The following is a 21,478-nucleotide window of genomic DNA, read 5'->3' on the forward strand; positions in this document are numbered from 1 at the left end:
TGGCATGAAGCGCCCCGGGGGCTCCGCGGTGCCCGAGTACGGCTGCGGGGACATCCATGCCACCCGGAGCCCCCGCTCCAGCCCCGGCTCCACCTCCTGCCCCCTCTCCCCACCGCCTCCATCCCCCCTTCTCTTCCCCGGCTGCTCCCTTCTCTGCTCCCCTCCCAGTGCCTCCCGATGCCGAGGCTGCACCCCGCCAGCTGCCAGCCCACCGCTGGGCCTGCGCCCCGTCATTCTCCGGCCACCCAGAGACCCCGCGGGGAGGCAAACTGGGACGGTGGTCTGGCTGTCCCCTGCCCCTCTGAAAAACAAAGCTGGGAGGGTACCTCTGCCCGCCCCGGGCTGGACCACCTCGGGGGCCCTGCGGGCAAGCTGGGATGGAGGGTGCCAAGCCCCTTCAGCGCACTCCGAGGGGAGTTTCCCGTACGGACCAGCTCTGCAGCTCGATCCTTGGCATCTCCGGGCGGCCGGAGCGGGGCACGGTGCTGGCAAAAGAAAGAGCTTGAAGGCTTCACAACCGTGAAAATAATAAATACGACGTCTTCCTCCCGCACTGCATCGCGTCGGACGGCCGTGCTGGGCCTTCCTCCGTCCATCCCAGAGAGATCGCTGCTCCTCGGCGTCGGTCACTGCAGGGTCCCAAAGGGCTTGTCATGGAAACAGTCACGAGAAAGGCGAGTGTCCTGGGGGCTGCCACGCCGGGCCGCGGGGGGAACGCCGTCCCGCTCCCTACTGCAGCAGCTTCGGCACCTCCACCTGCCGGAGAAGACACTCCGTTACTGGGGGGAGCAATGAAAGGGGGTGCTGGAAGGGCTCGGGCGCTCTATGGAGACCCGCCGTGGTGGGGCTGGACCCCCCTCTCCGTCGCTGCCGGAGATGCTCAAGCACTCCAGGGACATCTCTTCGTCCTGGCCAGGCTGCTTGTCCCCACGCTCCAGCTGGTGGCACCCCGGCCGGGGACACAAAGCACCTGGGGCGAGTGAGACGTTTCAAGGCACCATGCTGGGACCAGTGTTGGAGATGCAGCTTCTCCAGCCGCCCTGGGCTACCTCTCACCCCCAGGGGTGTGGGTTCAGCCATGCCAACGTGGCAGCAAGAGCTTGCTGAGCTGCTGCCCTTGGGGACCTGTGTGCTCTTGCCTGCTGGGACACCAGCCCACGGGGTAGACTCCCTCGCTGCGGCTAAGCACCGCTCCTTTCTGCATGGGGAGGTCCTGGACTTCCGTCCTCTGGGGTTAAAGGTTAAAGCTGGCTTCTTCCTTGTGTCCCAAACCCTGGAACCAAACCTGGCTGCTGGGATGAGGTGGATCTGCCCACCCCATGGGCTGTGCAAAGGGATGGATCTTCTCCTGTTGGATGCTCTGCCCAAGGATGGATCTGCTGACCCCACCTGCTCTGCAAGGGATGGCGCGAAAGGATGGATCTGGCCACCCCGTGTGCTCGGCAAAGGGATGGATCTTCCCCCCAGGAACTGGGACCACGGACGCCCTGCTCTGTACCCTGCACCGGAGAAGGACAGCCCTCACCTCTCCACTACCCAAGTGACGACAGACATGACCTCAGCCCTCAGCCCACAGCCTAATCCCGTGGGTGCTGCCTGGAGGTGACCCCACCGCGGCCCTGCACTTGCCTTCTTGAGCTGTTTGAGGTTGCTGGAGCGGATGGCTGCCAGGAGCTGGTCCCGCGAGTTCTTCTCCTGGACCGGCAGCGCCCGGTCTCCCAACTTCCTCTGCGTGGCCGGCGAGAGCGAGTTCCTCAGGTTCTCGTTGATCAGCGGTGGGGCAAGCGGAGGAGGAGGCGGGGGCGGCGCGGCAGGCGCCCCCCCTTTCTTGGGAGAGCTTTTGGGGGAAGCCTTGGGGGATGGCTGCGGGGATGCCTTGGGGGATCCCTTCGGCAAGGTCCCGGGCTTGGGCACCTCCAGGAGGTCTTTCTTCTCCCCACGCTCCTGTGCCAGTTTCTGCTCCTGGAGGCGTTTCTGCCTCTGTTTGTCCATGTTTCGGCTCAGCAGGTTGGTGACTGTCATGCGTGGGCCGGCCAGCTCAAAGTGGTAGCCCAGCTTCAGGAGCGTGGTGTTTTCCTTCAGGAGCTTGGCGATCTCCATCTCCGTCTTCCCCCCACAGATGTGCCGCTGGTTGTGGAAACGCAGCTCCGTCAGCGTGTTGTTCTGCAGCAGCGCCCGGAAAATGGCCAGGATGCCCTTGCCCGTGATGTGGTTGGAGTCCAAGTTGATGCTCGTCAGCACCTTGTTGGACTTCAGCATGATGGCGATGGCGAAGGCCACGTGGTCATCGGCGCGGGTGTTGGCCAAGGCGAACAGCTTGACCACGGTGTTGAACTCCAGGGCCTCGGTGAAGCGCACCAGGGTCTCGTTGTTGATGCAGTCCGAGTTGTTCACGTTCACTTCGGTGACCTCGGCGTCGTTGTTCTTCACCTTCTCGATGAGCTCATCGAAAATGCTGGACGCTTCGTCGTCCTTGGCCTGGTCCGGCGAGCCGCCGGTGGTGGGCTTGGAAGGGCTGCTCTCCTTGGCCTCCTGTTTCTCCTCCGCTGCCTTTTCTGCCTCTGGCTGGGATTTCTCTTTCTCCTCTGCCTTTGCTTTTTTCAAAGCTGAACTCTTTTCCTCTTCTTTTTTATCTTTTGCTTTCTTATCTTCCCCCTTTGTCTCTTTTTCTGCTTCTTTCTTTGATCCTGAACTCTTCTCTTCCTCCTTTTTCTCCTTCCCTGTGCCCTTCTTCAACGCAGAACCCTTTTCTTCTTCCTTTTTGTCCTTCCCTGTCTCCTTCTTTGCTGCTAAGCCCTTCTCTTCCTCCTTTTTATCCTTCCCTGCGTCTTTCTTCAACGCCGAGCCCTTTTCTTCCTCCTTTTTATCCTTCCCTGCGTCCTTCTTTATTGCTGAGCTCTTTTCTTCCTCCTTTTTATCCTTCCCTGCATCCTTCTTTATCGCTGAGCCCTTCTCTTCCTCCTTTTTGTCCTTCCCCATCAGCTTTTTCTCCATGGCCTTGACCTTGTCATTGATAGCCTTCGCCTCTTTGGTCTTGATCTCGGCCTCATTTTTAACTTTTGGGTCTGCTTTCTGAACGCTTTCTTCCTTCTTAGAATCTTTCTCCACTTTTGTATCTCGTTTCCGGGCCAGGTCTCTGGGAGACGCTTCCTTTCCTTTTTCTTCTTCATTCTTGGCTCCCTTGTTCTTCTCGCTCGATCTGCTTTCCTAACAAGAGAAGAACACGAAGTGTTACAGGGACAGACGCCTCCGACCTCTGGATTCACCACCCCAGTGTCATTGTCACCTGCTCTACACCTCTGTCACACCGGAGCAGCCACGGGGCCCCATGGGGCAGCACTGCAGCTGGGGAAGATGGTGGGAGGATGTGGGACAGCCCGGCCTCAGGAAGGTGTTAGACGGTGCCTACAAGGGATGAGTTGCCCAAAACAGGCGTTTCTGATAGAAACCTGGTGAAAGCATCATGCAGGGTCCCCAGGAGGCAACGGGGAGATGCCACAGGGGACCATTGTGCCCTGGCAGGGGACAGACCCGCGGCCAGGATTCTTCAGGAAGGTGAGCGACGTGCTCCAAATCCTGATGGTTTAGCCCTGAACACGGGCCAGGGTCTCCTCCATCTCCCCGGCATGATACACCGCCGCACGTTCGCACGCTGCAGCCTGTGGTCGTGCTTTGGGAGAGGAGAGTTTAACCCCGCCGAGGGCCCGGGTCCGGGGGAGGGTTCAGCGTCCGAGTGCCCCGATGTCGGCAGAGCCTGCAGGACCCAGCCGTGCCAAGGTCCCACTGCAGCTCTCCTGCCCTCCTCCTGCCTCCTGTCCCTTCCCAAGGGCTCCAGAGGTCTGTGGGACACCCTCCTCCGTCCCCCTTGAGCAGACCATAACCCAACAAGCTGCAGGATGCATCTCCCTTAGCAGACCACGCTGTCCGACCCCTTCCTATCACACCTCCTGTGGGTTGTCCTGGTTTTAACCACTTGTTTCCTCTTTTTAATCACTTTTTTAACCAGGGGTGGATCTAGTGCCTGTGCCTCTGTGAACCCCAGGTGCTTTTCCAGCTTTCCTAAGTGATTTCCAGCTGGATGCTCTGCAGCTTTGCCCAGTTCAGAGCCCAACATGCTTCCCGTGCTGGCCCGGATGCCTGTGCAAGCAGGGGAGCATCCACAGCTGGTGACACGGGTGACACTGCTGATCCAGCAATCACACCCAACCCTGGGCTCTCTGAAATGGGCCTCCTTTTAACATAAATTTGCATTTTTGAGCTCCCTGCAGAAAACCAAGGAAATGGGGACACGGCATTTATTGCTCTGTACTGCACGAGATTCTCCCAGCACATCTGCTTCCAGAGGCATCACAGGAGGGAAGAGCTTAACTGGGGTGGTGAGGGAAGGATGCAGATTTTGCTGTCCGAGATGAGCAGAGTGGCATCACTGCCGCTGGCACAGCTCGTTCCTTTATTCGCTCTTCGAAAGCAATTTTTGCCTTTGCTTTTACGCTTACCACGACGGCACCGTTGCGGTCGCGGGGCTTGGGTGTGCAGGAGGAGCTTAGTCCGGCTTTTGGCTTTCCAGGCAGCCAGCACCTCCTCCCTGCGAGCAGAGGGATGCAACCCCAAGGCTTGATGGCTATTTCCTTACAAACCACCCCCGGCAGCAAGGGATATTCCTCTTTCCCTTCATGCTTTAGGGCCATTTGATCATTCGCCTCTTGTCAGTCAAACGCCCTTTTCGTGTAATTTTTGGCACTTTTGTCAAGCAACTGAACCTCACCCTTGGCACAGCCTGGCCTGGGCATTGCTGCTGGCTGCAACCAGCATCCAGGCACAACAAATGCCTCGGTGCAGCCTTCACCCATGGGTGATGGGACTGGGAAGAGTCTCCCATTGGTATCAGATCTGCTTCTGCAATCAAAGCCTTTGATCGCAGCTCGGTGCCCGCAGCCTTCCAGCCTGTTGGTTTTCTTATGGCGCCAAATTCACTTCATAGAATCATGGAACGGTTTGGGTTGCAAGGGACCTTCAAGATCATCTCATTCCACCCCCCCTGCCATGGGCAGGGACACCCTCCACTACACCAGGTTGCTCAAAGTCTCATCCAACCTGACCTTGAACACTTCCAGGGATGGGGCAGCCACAGCTTCTCATGTGCCCGGAGAGACGCAGGCACAGGACCGAGACTTTGTTATGGCAATGTGGTAAGAGCAGAGCACCGGGGCAGGATTCATCTCCCCGAACATCAGATAGTAGACACCTCCACTCCCAACGGAGATGAGCCAACGCTATGAACAGATGACTGAGGACAGATGAACCCTCGACGTTGGGACCAAGTTTGCTGTACATAGGAGGACCCTACCGTAAAGTCTGCGTCTTGGTTTGGCAATTTAACCTCCTTCTCCCCACTCCACAGCCGGGGAGCATGCAGCTCCTATCCTTCATGGATGACCCGGCTCTTCCTGGGTGCCTGGCTTCGGCAGCATGGCTCGGCTCTGCGTGCCAGCCGGCGCCATGGGGTTTCTGCCCAGAGATGAGCAGAGGGTGGTGTGCTGAGACATCTCTAGCTGGGAGCCCGGCCGCAGAGCCACACTTAGGTCAGGCTCAGATCCACAGCTGCGGGATTAATCTGGGCGTCCTCAGCTTGACCGCAGCCATGCTGGTGACCTGACAGTGATGGTGGCTGCAGGAGAAGGAGGAAGCACCAACGCGAGGAGATGACAGAGCAAATATCATCCTTGCTGGGGGGACTTTAGGACTTCAGGGAAAGGAAGAAGAATGATGCCTCTGGGAGATGCAGCTGTGACACCTTTACGAGCCCTCTAGACCCTCCCAGGGCTGGGACAGCACCGTGGCTTCACCCAGTGCCTTGAACCCCCAAATCCAGAGACCTTGGTCTGCAGCCAGGACCAGCCTCCTCCTCCAGATGATGCCCCAGCCATGGTGCGTTCCCCAGCCCAGGCCCCGGCAGTGCCTGTGCCTGTGCCCAACCCAGCGTGTGGCACTGCTGGCCCTCGGGGACTGCTTTTTTGTGGAAAGAACTGGCCCGGCGGCGAGCGGGGCAGCTGCAGGGACTGTTTGTACCTGGTGTATAAACAGATGCCATCTGGGACGAGAGTGCTGTTTATTTAGCGGAGAGATTTCTTGGCACTCCTGCGCAGGACCTAAACAGGCGACAGAAAGGCATATGCCAGACCCCTACGGAGCCCGTCGCACAGCCCCTCGCTACTGCAAACCCCAAGGATCAAAGGATGGGGCTCCCAGAGGTGTCCTGATGCCAGCACCCCACTGTCTCGGGGGCTGCAGGGAGCCGGCGATGCCACCTCCCCTGGCACTGAGCCAGTGGCCCCTCTCACCAAGACGTGCCCTGTTCCCAGGGCTGGGATGGTACAAAGATGCTCAGTGACATCCTGAAGCATCGTGGTGGAGGAAGAACCTCGTCTGCCCTGGGCAGGGGGTGTGTGGGGGATGAGGACAACACTGCCTCGCTCTGTCCCCCCACCCCCATGTCCAACGGTGCCTTTCAAAGGTGTTTGGGGGTGTCCCAGGTTGGAAGTTTCTTGCAGGTCCCTGCGAGAAGAGACAATTGTCCCCCCGCCCCTTCCCTGCCCACAGGCTGAGAGCTCCTTGAGTCAGAGCCAGCAGCCTCATCTCCACACCCAGCTCTCCAAAAAGCCTTCTCCTTCCCAGCTCGAGCTCACACAACTTGACAGTGGGGAGCCCTGAGTCTCCCCTAGGCTCCCTGAACCATCCAAGACCAACCAGAGCGAAGGCTTTGGCCAGGAATGAGCAGATCTTGGAGAAAGGGAAGAAAACCCTGGAGAGAGGGACCTCCAACATCTCCCATGGTCAGAGAAAGCAATGGGTTTCTCCAGACAAGGTGAAACTGGAGCAAAAGAAGATGCACAGCAAATCCCTGCTTAGTAAAGCCACGGGGAATGTCTCGCTGTCACATCGTTAGCGCGGTTCTCGTTAGAGCGTCCATCCACGGATGTGTTGCCACGTGTCCAGGTGCTGCGGCGTGGGACGGGTCTGGGGAAGGAGGGGACTGGAGCCAGAGAGCAGGACGTGGGAAAGGAGCTGGGGGAAAAGGAGAAGGGAAAAGGATCCAGGTGTGCCCCCGGGCAGGGGGAAAAGGGAAGACAACGGATGTGCCGTAACCGGCCGCGGGTTTTAGTGCGGGTTTGCAGGATCGCCTGCGTCCGGCGAGTTTGGGATGTGCCGGAAGGGTCCTGCCAAAGAGCTGCAACTTACTGCAGGAGGTGCTGGCTGGCAGCAAGAGGTGTCCAAGCTGCTTCATTTAACGCAGAGGTGCCCTGGTCGTGGCACCCCTGTCCCCGCTGGGGAAGGCCATCTGCAAGCACCAGCTCCAGCAGCAGAAGGGGGGAAATCAGGAGCAAAACCTTGCAGGCGAGAGATCAGATCCGTGTTTCGAAAACCAAGGGTCGCTCTCACCCGCCAGCCACTGCCTGCATGAGACCTTCTATCCCTTGGTGGAGACTGGGAACATCTCTAAAGCTGGGTCAGAAGCTGCTCTTGGCCATGCATGTGCCCAGGAGGGAGCATGCCTTCGTCCCCTCCTGCCTTTGCACCCATGCCCAGGCTCTCGGTGCCCTCTGCACCTCCACTGCAGGTGCCAGCCCCGGGTGGTGACACCAGCCCAAGCTCTGCTCCCTGGTGACGGTGCAGAAGTCCTCACCTCCAGGCTGGAAATAAAGCTCCAGCTGGAGCTCGGCAGAGGAGCCGCGTGGCGGGATGATACAGAAGAGGAGAGAGAAAGGAATCCTCCCCCTGGGCTGGAAACCTTGGCTGTCCCCGCACCTTCTCCTGCAGCCCAGGCCACCAGCCAGGTCATCTCCATCCGCAGCAGCCAGCGCCAGCCCCGGACCCTCTCCATTGCCATCTTGAGTCCTGCCTGCTCGCTCCTCTCCGCCGCGCTGACATATTTACCCTGGATACGGAGAAACCAGCGCCGCTGCACCCCCTCCCGCGCCGCTCCCTCTGCTGCGGGCACGATTATTAGGGGAATATTTTTACCCGGCGTGTCAGACCTTTTAAAAACAAGCCGAATGAAAACAGCCTGGTACTTGGCTGATTAATCACCAGTGTTTTGATGAACTGAAATGCCTTCCCGTTTCCTCTAAATAGACTAAAAGGAGCACTGCCATTGCTCGTTAGCGTTTGTAACCCTCAAACCCACTCAGATGTTTCCTTAAAAGGCAAAGGAGACTGGGAACTTCTTGCCCGGAATCCGAGCGTCCGCAGCGCCGTTCCCGCTGCTGAGCAAGGGATGGGGCTGGCGATGGAGCGGGTGGCCGAGCCGGAGCTGGGTGGGAATGGAGGGGCTGCCGAGATCGGCTGCAGGTGGTGGGGAGGTGGTGGTGGAGCAAGGTTCTCACCTCCTGCCCTGAAAGCCCCACAGCTCGTTTTGGGGTCGAAAATCGCAGCTTGGGTGGTAGCTATCGATCTGGGTGTTTGTCCAGCGCAGCGAACGAGGGCTGGTCACCCCACCGTGCCCACAACCAGGTTTTGAAGTGCAAGGGGAGCACGCTGGAGAGGATGGAGAAGCCAGGGACTCACAAATCCTGTACCCAAGCTGGAGGGAAGGGGCACTTTGTGGCCCGGCCGCTGCTGTTACGTCACTCGGTGGCGGAGGGGACATATGGAAATACATTTGTAGGAGAAACGCTTTGTCTTTGGAAGGGGCCAGCTTTCACCAGCCTGCAGTTATTTTCAGAGGCATGTCCTGGGAAGAGTCCCTCATGGCCCAGATGACCAGGCTGAACACACCACCCCACCGCACCGGCCACGTGCTCGGCTCAGCTGGAGAACAAGACGCAAGGATGGAAGCCTCGGGGGGCACATGCTGCCGAGCGGCTCCGGGGGGCTGTGCCCCGTCTGGGTTTCAGGAGGGCTTGGCTGAAAGAGGGAAACCAGAAGAGCCCTGGGTCACTGGACTGAGGGTCACTGCTGGGGCACGTGGCATGCTGCGCCCCAGGAGGAAAGGGGGCTGTCAGCAGAAGATCTCAGGGCTCAACCTGCGCGTGAAAACGGCTCCAGAAATAGTGAACTCAGCCTGCGGGCTTGGCGCTGACTCGGTCGCTAATGTCACCTGCAGCTCTGGTGGCCTCTGGAAGCCAGCTGTGAGATACCACCCCCCAGCTGATATGAGAACATCAAAAGCAGACGAGGGGAAGCCTGAGCCAGGATCAGGCCCACCCCAACCATCAGCACCGCTGGAAAATCCAGGATTAGCCCCAGCGTGGCTGGTGGCTCCGGCTGCTGCTCGCTGTGGGTGGCAATGGGGACACGGGCTTCACGTGCACCCGAGCAGAGAGGCACAGCCCCCACGCTGCGGGGACAGCTGTTCTTGAGGAACAGAAGGGGAAAACATGGAGCAAAGCGAGAGGCAAGTGTTGGTGCCTTCGGAAACCACCCAGGCGTGGAAATGGCACCTTCAGCCAAGCCAGCTGAGCTGCGTCCACTTGTAGGCACGAGTCTTGTGCCTACGCTCTTGCAAGCACCGAGGAGTTATCACCGCCCGTAACCGAGATGCAGAAGGACAACTGGACCAACTGAACTTAATTAATCCAAGAATGATTTCAGCCACATCAGGTAATTCCTGCACGTGCACTGGAGCCCACTGGAGCCCACGAGTGTTCCTCTTGTGACTCACTGTCTCCTTCCTCTCCAGCAACTCCACCGGCAGAGCCGTTTTGGCGTGCCGGCTGCCTGGCACGTGGCTTTGGCCACCAACAGAGACTCTTCACCCAGAGCTGTGCTCCTTGTAAAGCAACCAGAATCCCTCCAGAGCTGTAGGGCTGGGAAAAAGAGTCCAGGCCAAGAGACTGTCCCCTTCTCCCAGCCTCTGCTGGGATAATAAAGTCCTCCTGCAGCCAACAGGACATTTTTCCAGTTCATCTCTTGGCAGGGCATGCCTTAGGCAACAGGTACGCACCAGCAAAGCTCCATCGGTCCCAGGCAAATCCTGAGTGATGGAGGGGCTTTTGGAGGTGGGAAAGCGGGGAAGTGGGGAGGGGAAGGCCTCTGAGAGACAGGGAGACAGCTCACCAAAAACTGTTGCTCAGCTGGGGTCTCCCAGACCAGTCTGGTAAGGGAAGGAAGTTGGGTTTGGTTATTTGAAGCAGGGGGTTTAGGCAGAATTACAGATCCATAACTAATGAGCCAATCTGGTACCACCGCCTGGGGGGTTTCAGTCTCTCCTACACATGCTACCGAGTCCTACAAAGGTCTCCAGAGCCCCCATGAGACTCTGAGATCGAGCCCACAGCTCTAACCTTGGGCATCTGCACCATCCTCTGGAGACACCTACCCAGTGGCGTGGGCTCTGAAGGAGCCCCAACATCCCCTCTGTCCTGCCCAGCTACCCCGAATCCCAGCCAGAGGCTGTGAGCGTGGCACCAGCATCCCACCACCATCCCACCAGTCTGACCATGGGCGAAGGGAGCTGAGCTGAGGAGGCTGGGGACAAGCCACTAAGAGCTCTCAGAGGACAGGGATGTCCCCCAAGACTGTCCCATGGCATGGAGAAGTCCCTTGAGGTGGCCAGTGGGCAAAGGCAGGTTATGTTGCACTTGACATTCCTGGGTATTTGGGTACCCGTTGCCATTACGCTGTAGGCACGTGAGATGGTTGCTGGAGCCAAGCTAAACTACAACAAGCTGGCCAAGCTGCTCCATTCCTCCCTTCCTCAGCCGGTTTTGAGTAACTCGGGGACAACTCAGAGCCAAGGACATTCTTGGAAAAAATGCTACGTCCTTGGCCAAGTCCTGAGAGCTACTAAACCTGGATTGCCAGAGACCACCAGAGGAAGCGGGACCGCGAGGCTTCTGCTGACCCTGCCTGCCCAGGATGGCCGAGTCCAGGTCCACGTGACACCCACCCACTCACGAGGGGATCTGGCATTGCTCTGCCTGCGGCAGTGCCCGGGCAACCCTCCTGGTCCTTAGCTACGAGCCAACATCATGGGTTGGTGTCGTGACATACCCCGCTCGGACCCCCCCGGACGCCCCGCAGAGCTCTGGCTCCCACGGGCTCGCTGGTAGGACCATTCCCAGGCAGCAAAGAGTTTCTCTCTTGGCACGTTTGGATTCTTTTGGCATGAAGCAAGGGTGAAAGGACCTCAGCTTCCAGCACTGGGACACACACAGACCTAGCATGACCCCCTCGGCCGTGCTCCACGCGCTGAAGCCCAGAGCGATGTAAACAACTTCTTGCCCTGCCCTGCCTCAGCTCTTAGCGTTATTTTAACGAGGAACTCAGTTATTCCCCTTCCCTTCCCTTCTGCTCAGACCTTTCTGACCCCAAATATCACTGTCTCTTTGCACTTCCCAGGCCAACGTTTTCACAAACATCCTCCTCCCGAGGCGCAGCGCTGTCCTCCGGAGACTGGACGACTCCTGGCCCTGACTTTTGCCTTGCTTTGCCTTCATCGCTGAACTGCGCCCGACAACCAACGTTTCAGCTGGGCTCTCTTTAAAAGAATAGCTCCAACCCTTCCACAATGACGTGCAGCCATTTTCCAGAAAGCCCCGAAAGCCACTGGGTCCTCTTCAGATGGAAACTTCTGCTTTTATAACAAAACCTGTTTTAGAAGTCGGTGTTTTTCTCTTCTATCCGTTGTATTCCCAGCCCCTTCTCCTGGCACAGCCATGGCTGACCAGGATATTCCCAAGACAAGACCTTTTCTCTGATCGCCTCCTCTTCGGCAGAGGTTGCAGAGGGCAGCGAGTGTCCGCGATTCCCACCGTGGCCACCTCAAGGCTGGATTTCTGCCTGGCGTGCTCTGTGGGCAGCCCACGAAGAGCATTCCTCAGATTTTTAGGAAGAGAACAACTGCAATTCAGCTCGAGTGAGTCTTAAATCCTGTCTCCTGTCCTCTGCGTCACGGGGACTGGATGCTCAAGAAGCAGGACTCTGGCTCCCAGCCTCCTGGGACTACATGGAAAGCATCTCCAGGCCCCTTGCTGGTGCAGGTCTCCCATGGGACCATCACAGACACCCCATGGCATTACTGGTGGCCACGGTCACCTGGTGTGGGAGGATGAATCAAGGTCTTCGAAGCAGGTGACATGAGCCCCAGCCCCAGGTGCCCACCTGCCAAAATCAGAGAGCTGGTTTGGTGGTCAAAACCCTTTAATAGCTTACGAGAAACAGGAGCACTGGCTCCTTCGGCTCCCACACCACGTGGGAGCTGTAGCCCAGAACGCAACGCTTAATGAGATAAAGCAGGGCATGCCAGGAGACACGACCTCTAGTTCTGGTTTCTAGTTAGAAACTGAAGATCTTCCCTGAAAGGAAGCAAACTGCAGCTCCCTTTCTGCTGCGGGCAGCTCTCGCGGCTGCGCGGGTGCTGGTTCCCGTGCTGGCACATCTGCCTTCTGCCGTGAAGCTCGGAGCCCTCGGCAGCATCCGGCAGGTCTCGGCATAAATCCTGACCCGAATCATAGAATCATAGAATCATAGAATGGTTAGGGCTGGAAGGGACCTTCAAAGGTCATCTAGTCCAACCCCCCTGCAACAAACAGGGATATCTCCAACTAGATCAGGTTGCTCAGGGCCAATATACCGTGTCTCAGCCCTGGGCTACTCAACCCAACGTCAACGGGCTGCACAAACCAGAACAGCTCTGTGACCCCGGGCTGTCACCTCTCCTGTTGCATTCCTGCAGCTCCTGCTCCTGGCTGTTCCCGACCGTTGCACCACGCTCTGGGCAGGGGACAGGACCGAGCAGGACTCAGGTCACTCCATGGTGTGGCTGGTCCACCACCGTTGCCGCCAACCACGCCGTGACTTCAAAACAAGTGCCCTGATACCCCCTCCCCTGCCAAGTGAGATCCTCTCGCTCCGTCGTGCTGCCGTTCCCACCGCGGCAAAGGGTGGGCTTGAGTGACACGACCGGTTAATCCCAGCGTCCTGCTGGGAGCTGAGTCACCGAGACCGTTTTAGCACGCAAATGATGTCATAACGCTGTGGAAGAAAGCGATACGTAAAGGATCCCAGCTCTTCTCCTCCTCTGTATGTCTATTTATCAGCTCAACATAAACAGACAATAAACCTCCTGGGCAGCTCGGTCCATATAAGCTAAACACTCCAAGCATTTCCATGGATTTATCTGCATCGCACTTATGGTTTATGTAAATATAGATCTCAGCTTTTTACTCTTGTTTTTTTTTTTCAGTCTGACTAGAAATTCAGCTTTTTCTGTCCTGCTTGTGCCCTTAGATGGACCGTGTCTCTCCCAGACGGACAGCGTGCCTTCGGCATGACCTACGAGTCACTGGGAACGCCTTGTGCTGCCACTCGCCCCGCTCACAGCAAAACAAGGTTTCTGCCACTGTTTCCCAACGGGTAGAAAACCACCGACCTGGCCGTGAGGTTCCTGCTCACACCTTTGCTCAGAAACGCGGCTCAGACCTGGGTGCGTTGCCACCACACTCGCTGCAGCCGTTCCCTACACTGCAGATCCCGCGGTTCTCTCTCGTGGCATCGTTCCTGCTTCTCTTTTGGCCTTGGAGGGCTGTTTTACCGGCTGCTGCTGGCTGACAGCTCTCGCTTCCGATGCTCGTCCTTCTCATTACAGGGCTGGTACGTTTTCAGAAACGAAGAACGACGGTTTTCATTTCTGAACAACGAAAGGTGAGAAATAAAAGGGCTCTCCTGGATGGGCTGTTCTGCAGCAGGCTGGAGAGGCCACGAAGCAGAGACCATCTGTGGCCTCCTTTAAGAACCAAATAGGAACAACTCGATACCTTTGGTTTATTTCAAAATGTGAGACCCCCCTGCAGTGCTGCGTTCAGCTCTGGGGTCCCCAACATCAGAAGGAGATGGAGCTGTTGGAGCGGGGCCAGAGGAGGCCACAGAGATGATCCGAGGGCTGGAGCACCTCTGCTCTGGAGACAGGCTGGGAGAGTTGGGGCTGTTCAGCCTGGAGAAGAGAAGGCTCCGAGGAGACCTTCCAGCACCTTCCAGTGCCTAAAGGGGCTACAGGAAAGCTGGAGAGGGGCTTTGGACAGGGGTGTGTAGTGACAGGACACGGGGCGATGGCTTTGAACTGAAAGAGGGGAGATTTAGATCAGATCTAAGGAAGAAATTCTTCCCTCTGAGGGTGCTGAGGCACTGGCACAGGTTGCCCAGAGAAGTTGTGGCTGCCCCATCCCTGGAAATGTTCCAGGCCAGGTTGGATGAGTCTTTGGGCAGCCTGGTGTAGTGGAGGGTGTCCCTGCCCGTGGCAGGCGGGTTGGAACTGGATGGTCTTGAAGGTCCCTTCCGACCCAAACCGTTCTATGGTTCTATGATTTCCCTGGCAGAAGCAACATAAAAACCAGGGAGCCACCAGCTCCATTCCCACTCTGTACTAGTGGAAGGACTCACACCTTTGTCCCTTGGCCACCCCAGCGTGAGTCAAATGCTGCTGGAGAAGCACCAGGAGAAAGAATGCTGCCACGCCACCCATCTCTCACACCTCTTTTGGAGGCCAGGAGCTGGGCAGAAGAATAACTTGTCCTGATGAGAGAAAAGGCGGCACCCAGACTGCAAGAGACCTGCCCAGGACATGGTTAAAAGAAAGGCAAGAGCTGGGAACTGGTGTAGACTCTTGGAAGAGAGAAGGAACAGTCTTGGCATATGGACAGAACTGGCTGATAAACAGAACAGCAGAGTTTAGATACGTTTGTGTCAGTCACAGACTGGTAAGATGCTTGAAGAATGATACAACCACTTCTTCTCCCTCATTTACCGTTTCCCTGGAGTCTGTCCCAGCTAGTTAAACGTGGAGCTTGTTTTTCCTCCAGATGTTTTCACGAAAAGATGACAAGCTTTGAGCATTAATAAGAAATATAAATACAAACTTGTTTCTCCGTGGTGTTGAAGAAGGGCTCACTGGTAGAGATCTTCACTTTTCATGGGATCTCCCTCCACATACAGCCACTGGTAACTGGATTAAATACCACCCATGTCCGAGCCTACACGCAGACCCCCCAGTACGTTAGAAAGGAAGGCAGGACTTTTTACAAGACCTTCCCAAGGAGTTTTGTAATCCTGATCGGTGGCAATAGGACCTGTTGCCCTCTTGGCACCAGCGTCCTTTGAATGTGCTGCATCTGGATTAAGTAAACTCCCTCCAAGGTCACGGCTTTTCCGTCCGCATCGACACCTGGACAAGAAGAACGGTGTCCCACCACTCACTGCCAGCTGTATGAACCTACAGCGAAGAGTGCTTGGGGACACAAGGATGTCCCCAGGAGCTCTGGGCCAGGCCAAGCAGCCTGCAGGGATCAGGATGCATGGAGCTGGAACAGGAGGGTGGCCTGTCTGCTCAGGAGTGCACTTGGGGAGCGGTCATCCGAGAGGAAGGGATGGAAGACCTTTGCCTGAGCCACCTGAGCTTCTCCTGTGGGAAGGGTGTTCAGCCTTCCGGAGACAAAATTACAGGGGCCACCTGCACTGTGAACATCTGCCCTGGCATGCAGTGTCTCCTCCCATTCAGAGCCTTCTCCTCCAAGGAGCTGCTCCCTAGGCTCACATGGAAAGAGACATCCACCATCTGTTGCTAAAGAAGAGTTTTTGTGGCCCTGGGATGAATCTCCTCCGTAATTAGGATAATGCCCTGTCGCAGTTTAGCCCGGCTGGCAACTAAAAGCCACGCAGCCACGCGCTCAGCCTCACCCATCCCAAGGAACAGGGAAGAGAATCAAAGGGGAAAAGGGAAGGAGACTCGTGGGTTGAGATAAGAACAATTTAACAATAACAATAACATAAAATTAGAAGTAATAATGACACTAATATAAGAATATATATGTATAATGATAATAACTTTTACGAACAAGTGATGCACAGTGCAATTGCTCACCACCTGGTGACCAACACTGTCCTGTCCCGGTAAATGATTCCGAAACAGATAATTCCCAACACTGCGAATCCCAGATGAGCAATAGGCCCGAAAAGAGAAAGAGAGAGAGCACTCCACGAGTCAGAGAGTGAGAGCCCCTGGCAGAGCAAGAGCCCTTCTTGCCAGTCAGCCCTCCTCTATATACTGGGCATGACGCCACATGATCTGGAATTCTCCATTGGCCACTTTGGCCCTCAAGCCTAAGTCCAAGTTCAAATCCTAAGGGGAGTTGTGGATCTTCTGTCCCGGCCATGCTCCCCCCCAGCCTGTTGTGCTCCTGCTCACTGGCAAAACATGGGAAGCTGAAAAGTCCTTGAGGTCTCAGTATCAACTATAGACATCGCTGCGCTATCCATGTTCTTCTTATAGCGAATTCCAGACTAAAACCAAACCCCAGAGCTCTTCCAGCTGCTAAAAAGAGAAACTCACTCTGTCCCAGTCAAAACCAGGACATGCCCCCACAAGCAGTTTCCCTGCACTTTCCCAGCCATCCCTGCTTGAAGCAGCATGAAATCAGTGCAGCCCCATTGGGAGGTGGGACTGGGGACTCAGACAGGACTGGGACATCCAGATATCCTTTCCTTACAGGTGAAGTTGAGGGATGGAGGCTCCATCCATTCCCAGGGAAGCTGGTGGTGCTGGAGAAGGAGAGCACAAGGAGGGGCTGCCCCTGCCACCGGGTGCTCAGTGTTCTGGGACCCTGTGGTGAGGCCAGGTGGGAATCCAAGTAGAGCCAAGAAGAGCAGCAGCAGGTGGATTTTGTGGCATGCTTTGAAAAGGAAAACCTGCTCTGGATATGGCAACTGCGAAGGAGCACGCGTCCACCAAAGCACCGGCTCCCATGGCCCACGTGGTTCACACGGAGCGGCGGTCCTTCCCATCGGGTAGCTCTTCTCAGCCAGGTCCCTCCCAGCAAAGGTGACCCCGAGGGGGTTTAGGAGTGACCGAATGCCCGTGGGAAAGATGGGGGTGTCTCTGGGGTGTGCATACGCATAGAAATATTCTTTTTAAAGAAAAGTCACCAACAGCAGAGGAAGAACTGGAGACAAACCCAGCTGGCCTAGATCCCCCAAACCCCATCTCTTCACACAGCTCAGCTGCCAGAGAAGCCCATCCCGCAGAGACACCCGCACCGAGCCCCCATCCCCCGGCACAGACGGCTTTTCCTCTTCTCAAGAGGAATCCCAGGCACGATGCAAAGATTTCGGGTGACAGCAAGTGAGCTGTGCCCCCAGAGAAATCATCCTTCGGTTAACGGAGCTGCTGGAGCGAGTCCAGAGGAGGCCACGGAGATGTGCGAGGGCTGGAGCACCTCTGTATGGAGACAGGCTGGGAGAGTTGGGGCTGTTCAGCCTGGAGAAGGCTCTGGGGAGACCTTCCAGCACCTAAAGGGGCTACAAGAAAGCTGGAGAGAGGCTTTGGACAAGGGTGTGCAGTGACAGGACAAGGGGCAATGGATTTAAACTGAAAGAGGGGAGATTTAGATCAGATCCAAGAAAAAAATTCTTCCCTCTGAGGATGCTGAGGCACTGGAGCAGGTTGCCCAGAGAAGTTGTGGCTGCCCCATCGCTGGCAGTGTTCAAGGCCAGGTTGGATGAGGCTTTGGGCAACCTGGTGTAGTGGAGGGTGTCCCTGCCCATGGCAGGGGGGTTGGAACTAGATGATCTTTGAGGTCCCTTCCAACCCAAACCATTCCATGATTCTGTGATTCTATAATGCCACTGCTTCAACTTTACAGCACGTTTCTAACTGACGTTTTTCTCTCATTTTGTCTTCACCTGCTACGGTAAAGAGCCACAAGCTGTTAGAAATCATCTCCTCGTTTACCTACTCATGAATATTAGTTTAACTTTGGCTCCCTCGATACACAGACCTGCAGGAAGGTCTTGCAGAGCGCATCCGAAGAGAGGCCCTGTCCCCAGGCCCACTGTTGAACTGGGGGATGTTTTCACGCGTTCGCAACGCAAAATGAAGAGTGATTAATTAATTAACGCATCGCCGAGATGTGAATTTGGCTCCCCGGTGCGGAGAAGTTAGGGCAAAGCTCACGTCTATTTTGGGCTGTTTATAAACTGCTTCCTGGTTACCCAAGTTTGCCCTTTTCATCGCTAAGAAGACGTGTTATTATGCAGTTACAATATTTCTAAATATACCCACTCCTCCCAATATTTAGAAGGGAATGGGGGTGCCTGGAGCTGGTTCAAGAACAGAGCAGTGACTGCAAGAAGAACTGTGAGATGGGCAAAACCTCAACCTTTCCCTTTAAAATACCTTATTTTGCACTTTGGAGAAGTCCCTGCACGTCCCAGCTAACAGACAACGTCCCACCAGCCACGGCCCAGAGAGGGGGCAAAGGAGGGAGGGAAGAACAGGAGGGAGGAGGAAAAATAGGTGGGGAGACAGAAACGCAGCGGTTTGGGTCCGCGTGCTGCCGGCCCCGCACGGATCCTGCCCCGGCCCCGCTCCTGGCACGCCACGGGGAGCCGGAGCAGCCGTTGCACTGTGGGGGCTGCGACCCAGTCACCTCCCAGCTTTGGAAAATGAGGTTTAGGAATAATGATACAGCCCGAGGCACGACGGAACTCCCTGATATCTCCTACCCCCAGTGGCTTCGTGCAAAGCACCTACGGACCTACAAACTCTGTGTAGTTCAAGGACAAGAATCGAACCTGCTGTCCCTCCCTGCCGAGGAGACATCACAGACGCAGGATAACATCTTCCAGATGTTCAGAGGGCTGGTCCCGCTGGAAGGACATCCCGTTCCTTCCCTGCCTTCGTGCCCGCGCTTCCCTCCCGCGTTCGCGCGTCTGCGTCCCGCTTGCAGAGGGTTTGCTCGACGCGTTCGCTCGGCGATGGTGCACGCTGCGGGGGCTGGTGATGCACAACGCTGGGAGCTGCCAAGGGTGAGAGGCAGGGACAGACGCGGAGGGGTGATGCCTGCACGGGGCCAGGGGAATGCCATCCCCCGTGGGCGTGCAGCCGCAACGCCCGCGTTGGCAGGAACGAGTGCTTCGCTGCCTGCTGCAGCGTGAAATCCACTGACACGAGGGAGGGATTTGTCAGCAGAGGCCTCAGAGCTCTGAGCAGTTGGGTGAGAGCTCAGGAGCCGCCTGGGAGGCTCTGGATGGCTCCGTGTTCTCGCTCCATCCTGCAGCAAAACATAGCCCTGAGGCTTCCTTGGACGGAGGGAACCCTTGGCTTCCTGGGCTGGTTTCTGCGATTGCTTCTGTGGTCTGATGATCCCATCCCATCCCATCCCATCCCATCCCATCCCATCCCATCCCACCCCGTCCCATCCCACCCCGTCCCGTCCCATCCCGTCCCGTCCCATCCCGTCCCATCCCATCCTCATGCCCCATGGTGGAGTAACAGCCCTGCTCCACCACCAGCATGGGCTGCAAGCTGGCATTTTCTAGGTGCTAATCCCAGGTCCTAACAATGCCAAGGAGGAAGGGGTGGAGGATATTTTTTTTCTTGGCCTCCAGGGATTGAAATAGAAGAAGAAAGTCAGTTCTGCCATATCCAGTTACTGCAACGCAATCTAACTGGGACAGTTCCACCAACAAATTTGACCTGCAGCCAACCTGCTTTGTCTTCCACGGCTCAGAACTACTGAAGTTGGAAGCAGAGCACAACGAGTGCTTTTCCCAGGATCTCTGTCACTGCCACCCCTGCCAGCCACAGAGCTGTGCACCCTCTCCCAGGGCATTTCTCCTCCCCGTGCCACCCTTTGCCACCATCCCAAGCCCTTCCCGCAGCACGCAGGCACACATATGCTCTCAGGCATCTTCCCAAATAACGTTTAACCAATTTCCCAGCTCTCTTTTTTTTTCCAAAACCTCCAAATTTCCTCCTTTCCTCCTGATCCAGGTAAGTTTGTCCTGCAGCACCTGCAGTTCCTCACCACGGGGACATTTTCCACCAGCCCACTGGTGGGAGAATCAGCCCAGTGCTCCCGTGGCGAGGGGCAGGGTGCTTTCTGTCCCCCAGCCCACGCCGAACGCCACATATAGAAGGTGAAGGCTGCGAGTGCCTTGTCCTCACAGCCAGGGGAATGCTCCCAGGCGGCACCAGCCTGAGCTTGGAGAGGAGTGGGGGGAACTGTTTAACCCCTTGTTCAGATCTTCAAAATCCACCTTCCTTTATTTCTCCCATAGCTGCAATTTCCATCTTTTTCTCCCTGTTTTCTCCCAGGCCCTGGCCAGGAGAGGATCCTGCTATAACAAACTCCCCATAAAGAGCTATTTCCAAGCGCTCACGGGCTAGTTAGAGCTCGATTACTCAGCTGGAAGATCCAGGGCACTGCTGAGTGACCCGGAATAGAGAAGGAATCAAAGCCAGAGCAGTCTCTTAAGAGGGGTACCCACAGAAACCTCTGCTCTGCTTACGCTGCCGATATTCCTCAGCCCTGGCCCGTCACAGCAGATGTGAACCCAGCCTGGGATACGAAATCTGCCGGTGACTACACAGATAAATATCTGAAGAGTCTCCTTCTCTCACTTTCTGGCTCAGCCCGCCGTGAAAAACTAGGGAAACCAAATGCTTCCCAGCCTCCCACGCACGAAGCACATACCAAATATTCTTAGTGCAGAGGTTAAGAAATGTTACCGAGAAGTGGGATTGGCTCCCACGGAGGCAAAGCACAAAAAGAGGAGAGAGGCTGGCATGAAGCTTTCCAGCTCAAAGCACGCTATTAAAGGATTTGCCAGGTGCAAAGAATGGGATAAATGCACCCAAATCAAAATAAAAGAGTGAATTTTAACAGAACAATAAACACAAAACATACGGTTTGGGGCAAAACCTACTTTTTGAGGAGATTTGCACAAAGCAGCAAACTTTTTTTATTCCGCAAGAACCAGAGACTGTTTAAGCTTTTGCACAGGAGGAACTGAAGGGACCGAGAGTCTGGAGAAGTCCAAAGGGAAAAAAAACCAGGAGGAAAAAGAAACGCAGCCCATGGGATCACTGCCACTGCACGGGACCCTCCAGCCACCTTCTGGGAGTACCACCTCTGCTGCCAGCCCTGCCAAAGGGTGTTGGAGCAGAGGCAGAGAGAAAATCCCTGGCACCAGCACAGGTTTTGGCTTTGCAAAGAACACCAGGATATCATGAAACACCCTGTTCCCTCCCGGAGCGCCGGGATCAGCTCCCTGCCTCGCTCCTCTGGACTCTCCGTGACAGCTATTCCTCTTTAGCAAGCACAGCGCGCCTTTCTCGGGGTTCCCGTTTTCCATCCCGCCCCCCGAACCCGCCCGGCGAGTTCACAGGGATGCCCCTGCCTTTGTGACAGCAACAGCTCAAGCGTGGGGAGATGGGACTTACGTCTATCGACTGCTCCCTCCGAATCTGTTTCCTGGGCTCCTTCTCGCAGTGATTGAGCATCGCGTCGCAGTTTTGCGGGCCGGGTGGGGAATTCTCCGTTTGGTTTTTCTGACTGAGCTCCAGAGGGATGCTTCCATCTGGATCCACCACATCCAGCTCCTTTTCCAGCTCTTCCATCTCCTCTGGAGACAGAGTTGACAACAAACTGTCAATATCTGGATCTTCACTAACTTGTCGCCGATATTTGGCCACTTTGGACAT

At 56.3% G+C, this 21,478-nt stretch overlaps 1 protein-coding gene across 1 annotated transcript; it reads right to left on the reverse strand.

The window, feature by feature from the left end:
- Window positions 1–729: 729 nt before the first annotated feature.
- LMOD1 (leiomodin 1) lies at window positions 730–21,478 on the reverse strand. The gene is made up of 3 exons (XM_086627401.1): window positions 21,218–21,478; window positions 1,630–3,207; window positions 730–756 (listed from the first exon to the last, which is right to left on the reverse strand). The coding sequence occupies exons 1-3, from the start codon at window positions 21,476–21,478 to the stop codon at window positions 730–732; spliced, it is 1,866 nt and encodes a 621-aa protein (XP_086483527.1).

This window comes from Tauraco erythrolophus, chromosome 27 (assembly GCF_009769465.1).
Source record: "Tauraco erythrolophus isolate bTauEry1 chromosome 27, bTauEry1.pri, whole genome shotgun sequence".
NCBI classification, from domain to species: Eukaryota; Metazoa; Chordata; class Aves; order Musophagiformes; family Musophagidae; genus Tauraco; species Tauraco erythrolophus.

Bases quoted from the DNA above. Each gene is read 5' to 3' on its own strand.
- LMOD1 (XM_086627401.1), bottom strand. From the start codon at position 21,478: ATGTCCAAAGTGGCCAAATATCGGCGACAAGTTAGTGAAGATCCAGAT. The intron at 3,208-21,217 runs GTAAGTCCCATC...TTCTCTTGTTAG, and splicing joins GGAGGGAGCAGTCGATAGAC to GAAAGCAGATCGAGCGAGAA. The intron at 757-1,629 runs GCAAGTGCAGGG...CTTCTCCGGCAG, and splicing joins ACCTCAAACAGCTCAAGAAG to GTGGAGGTGCCGAAGCTGCT.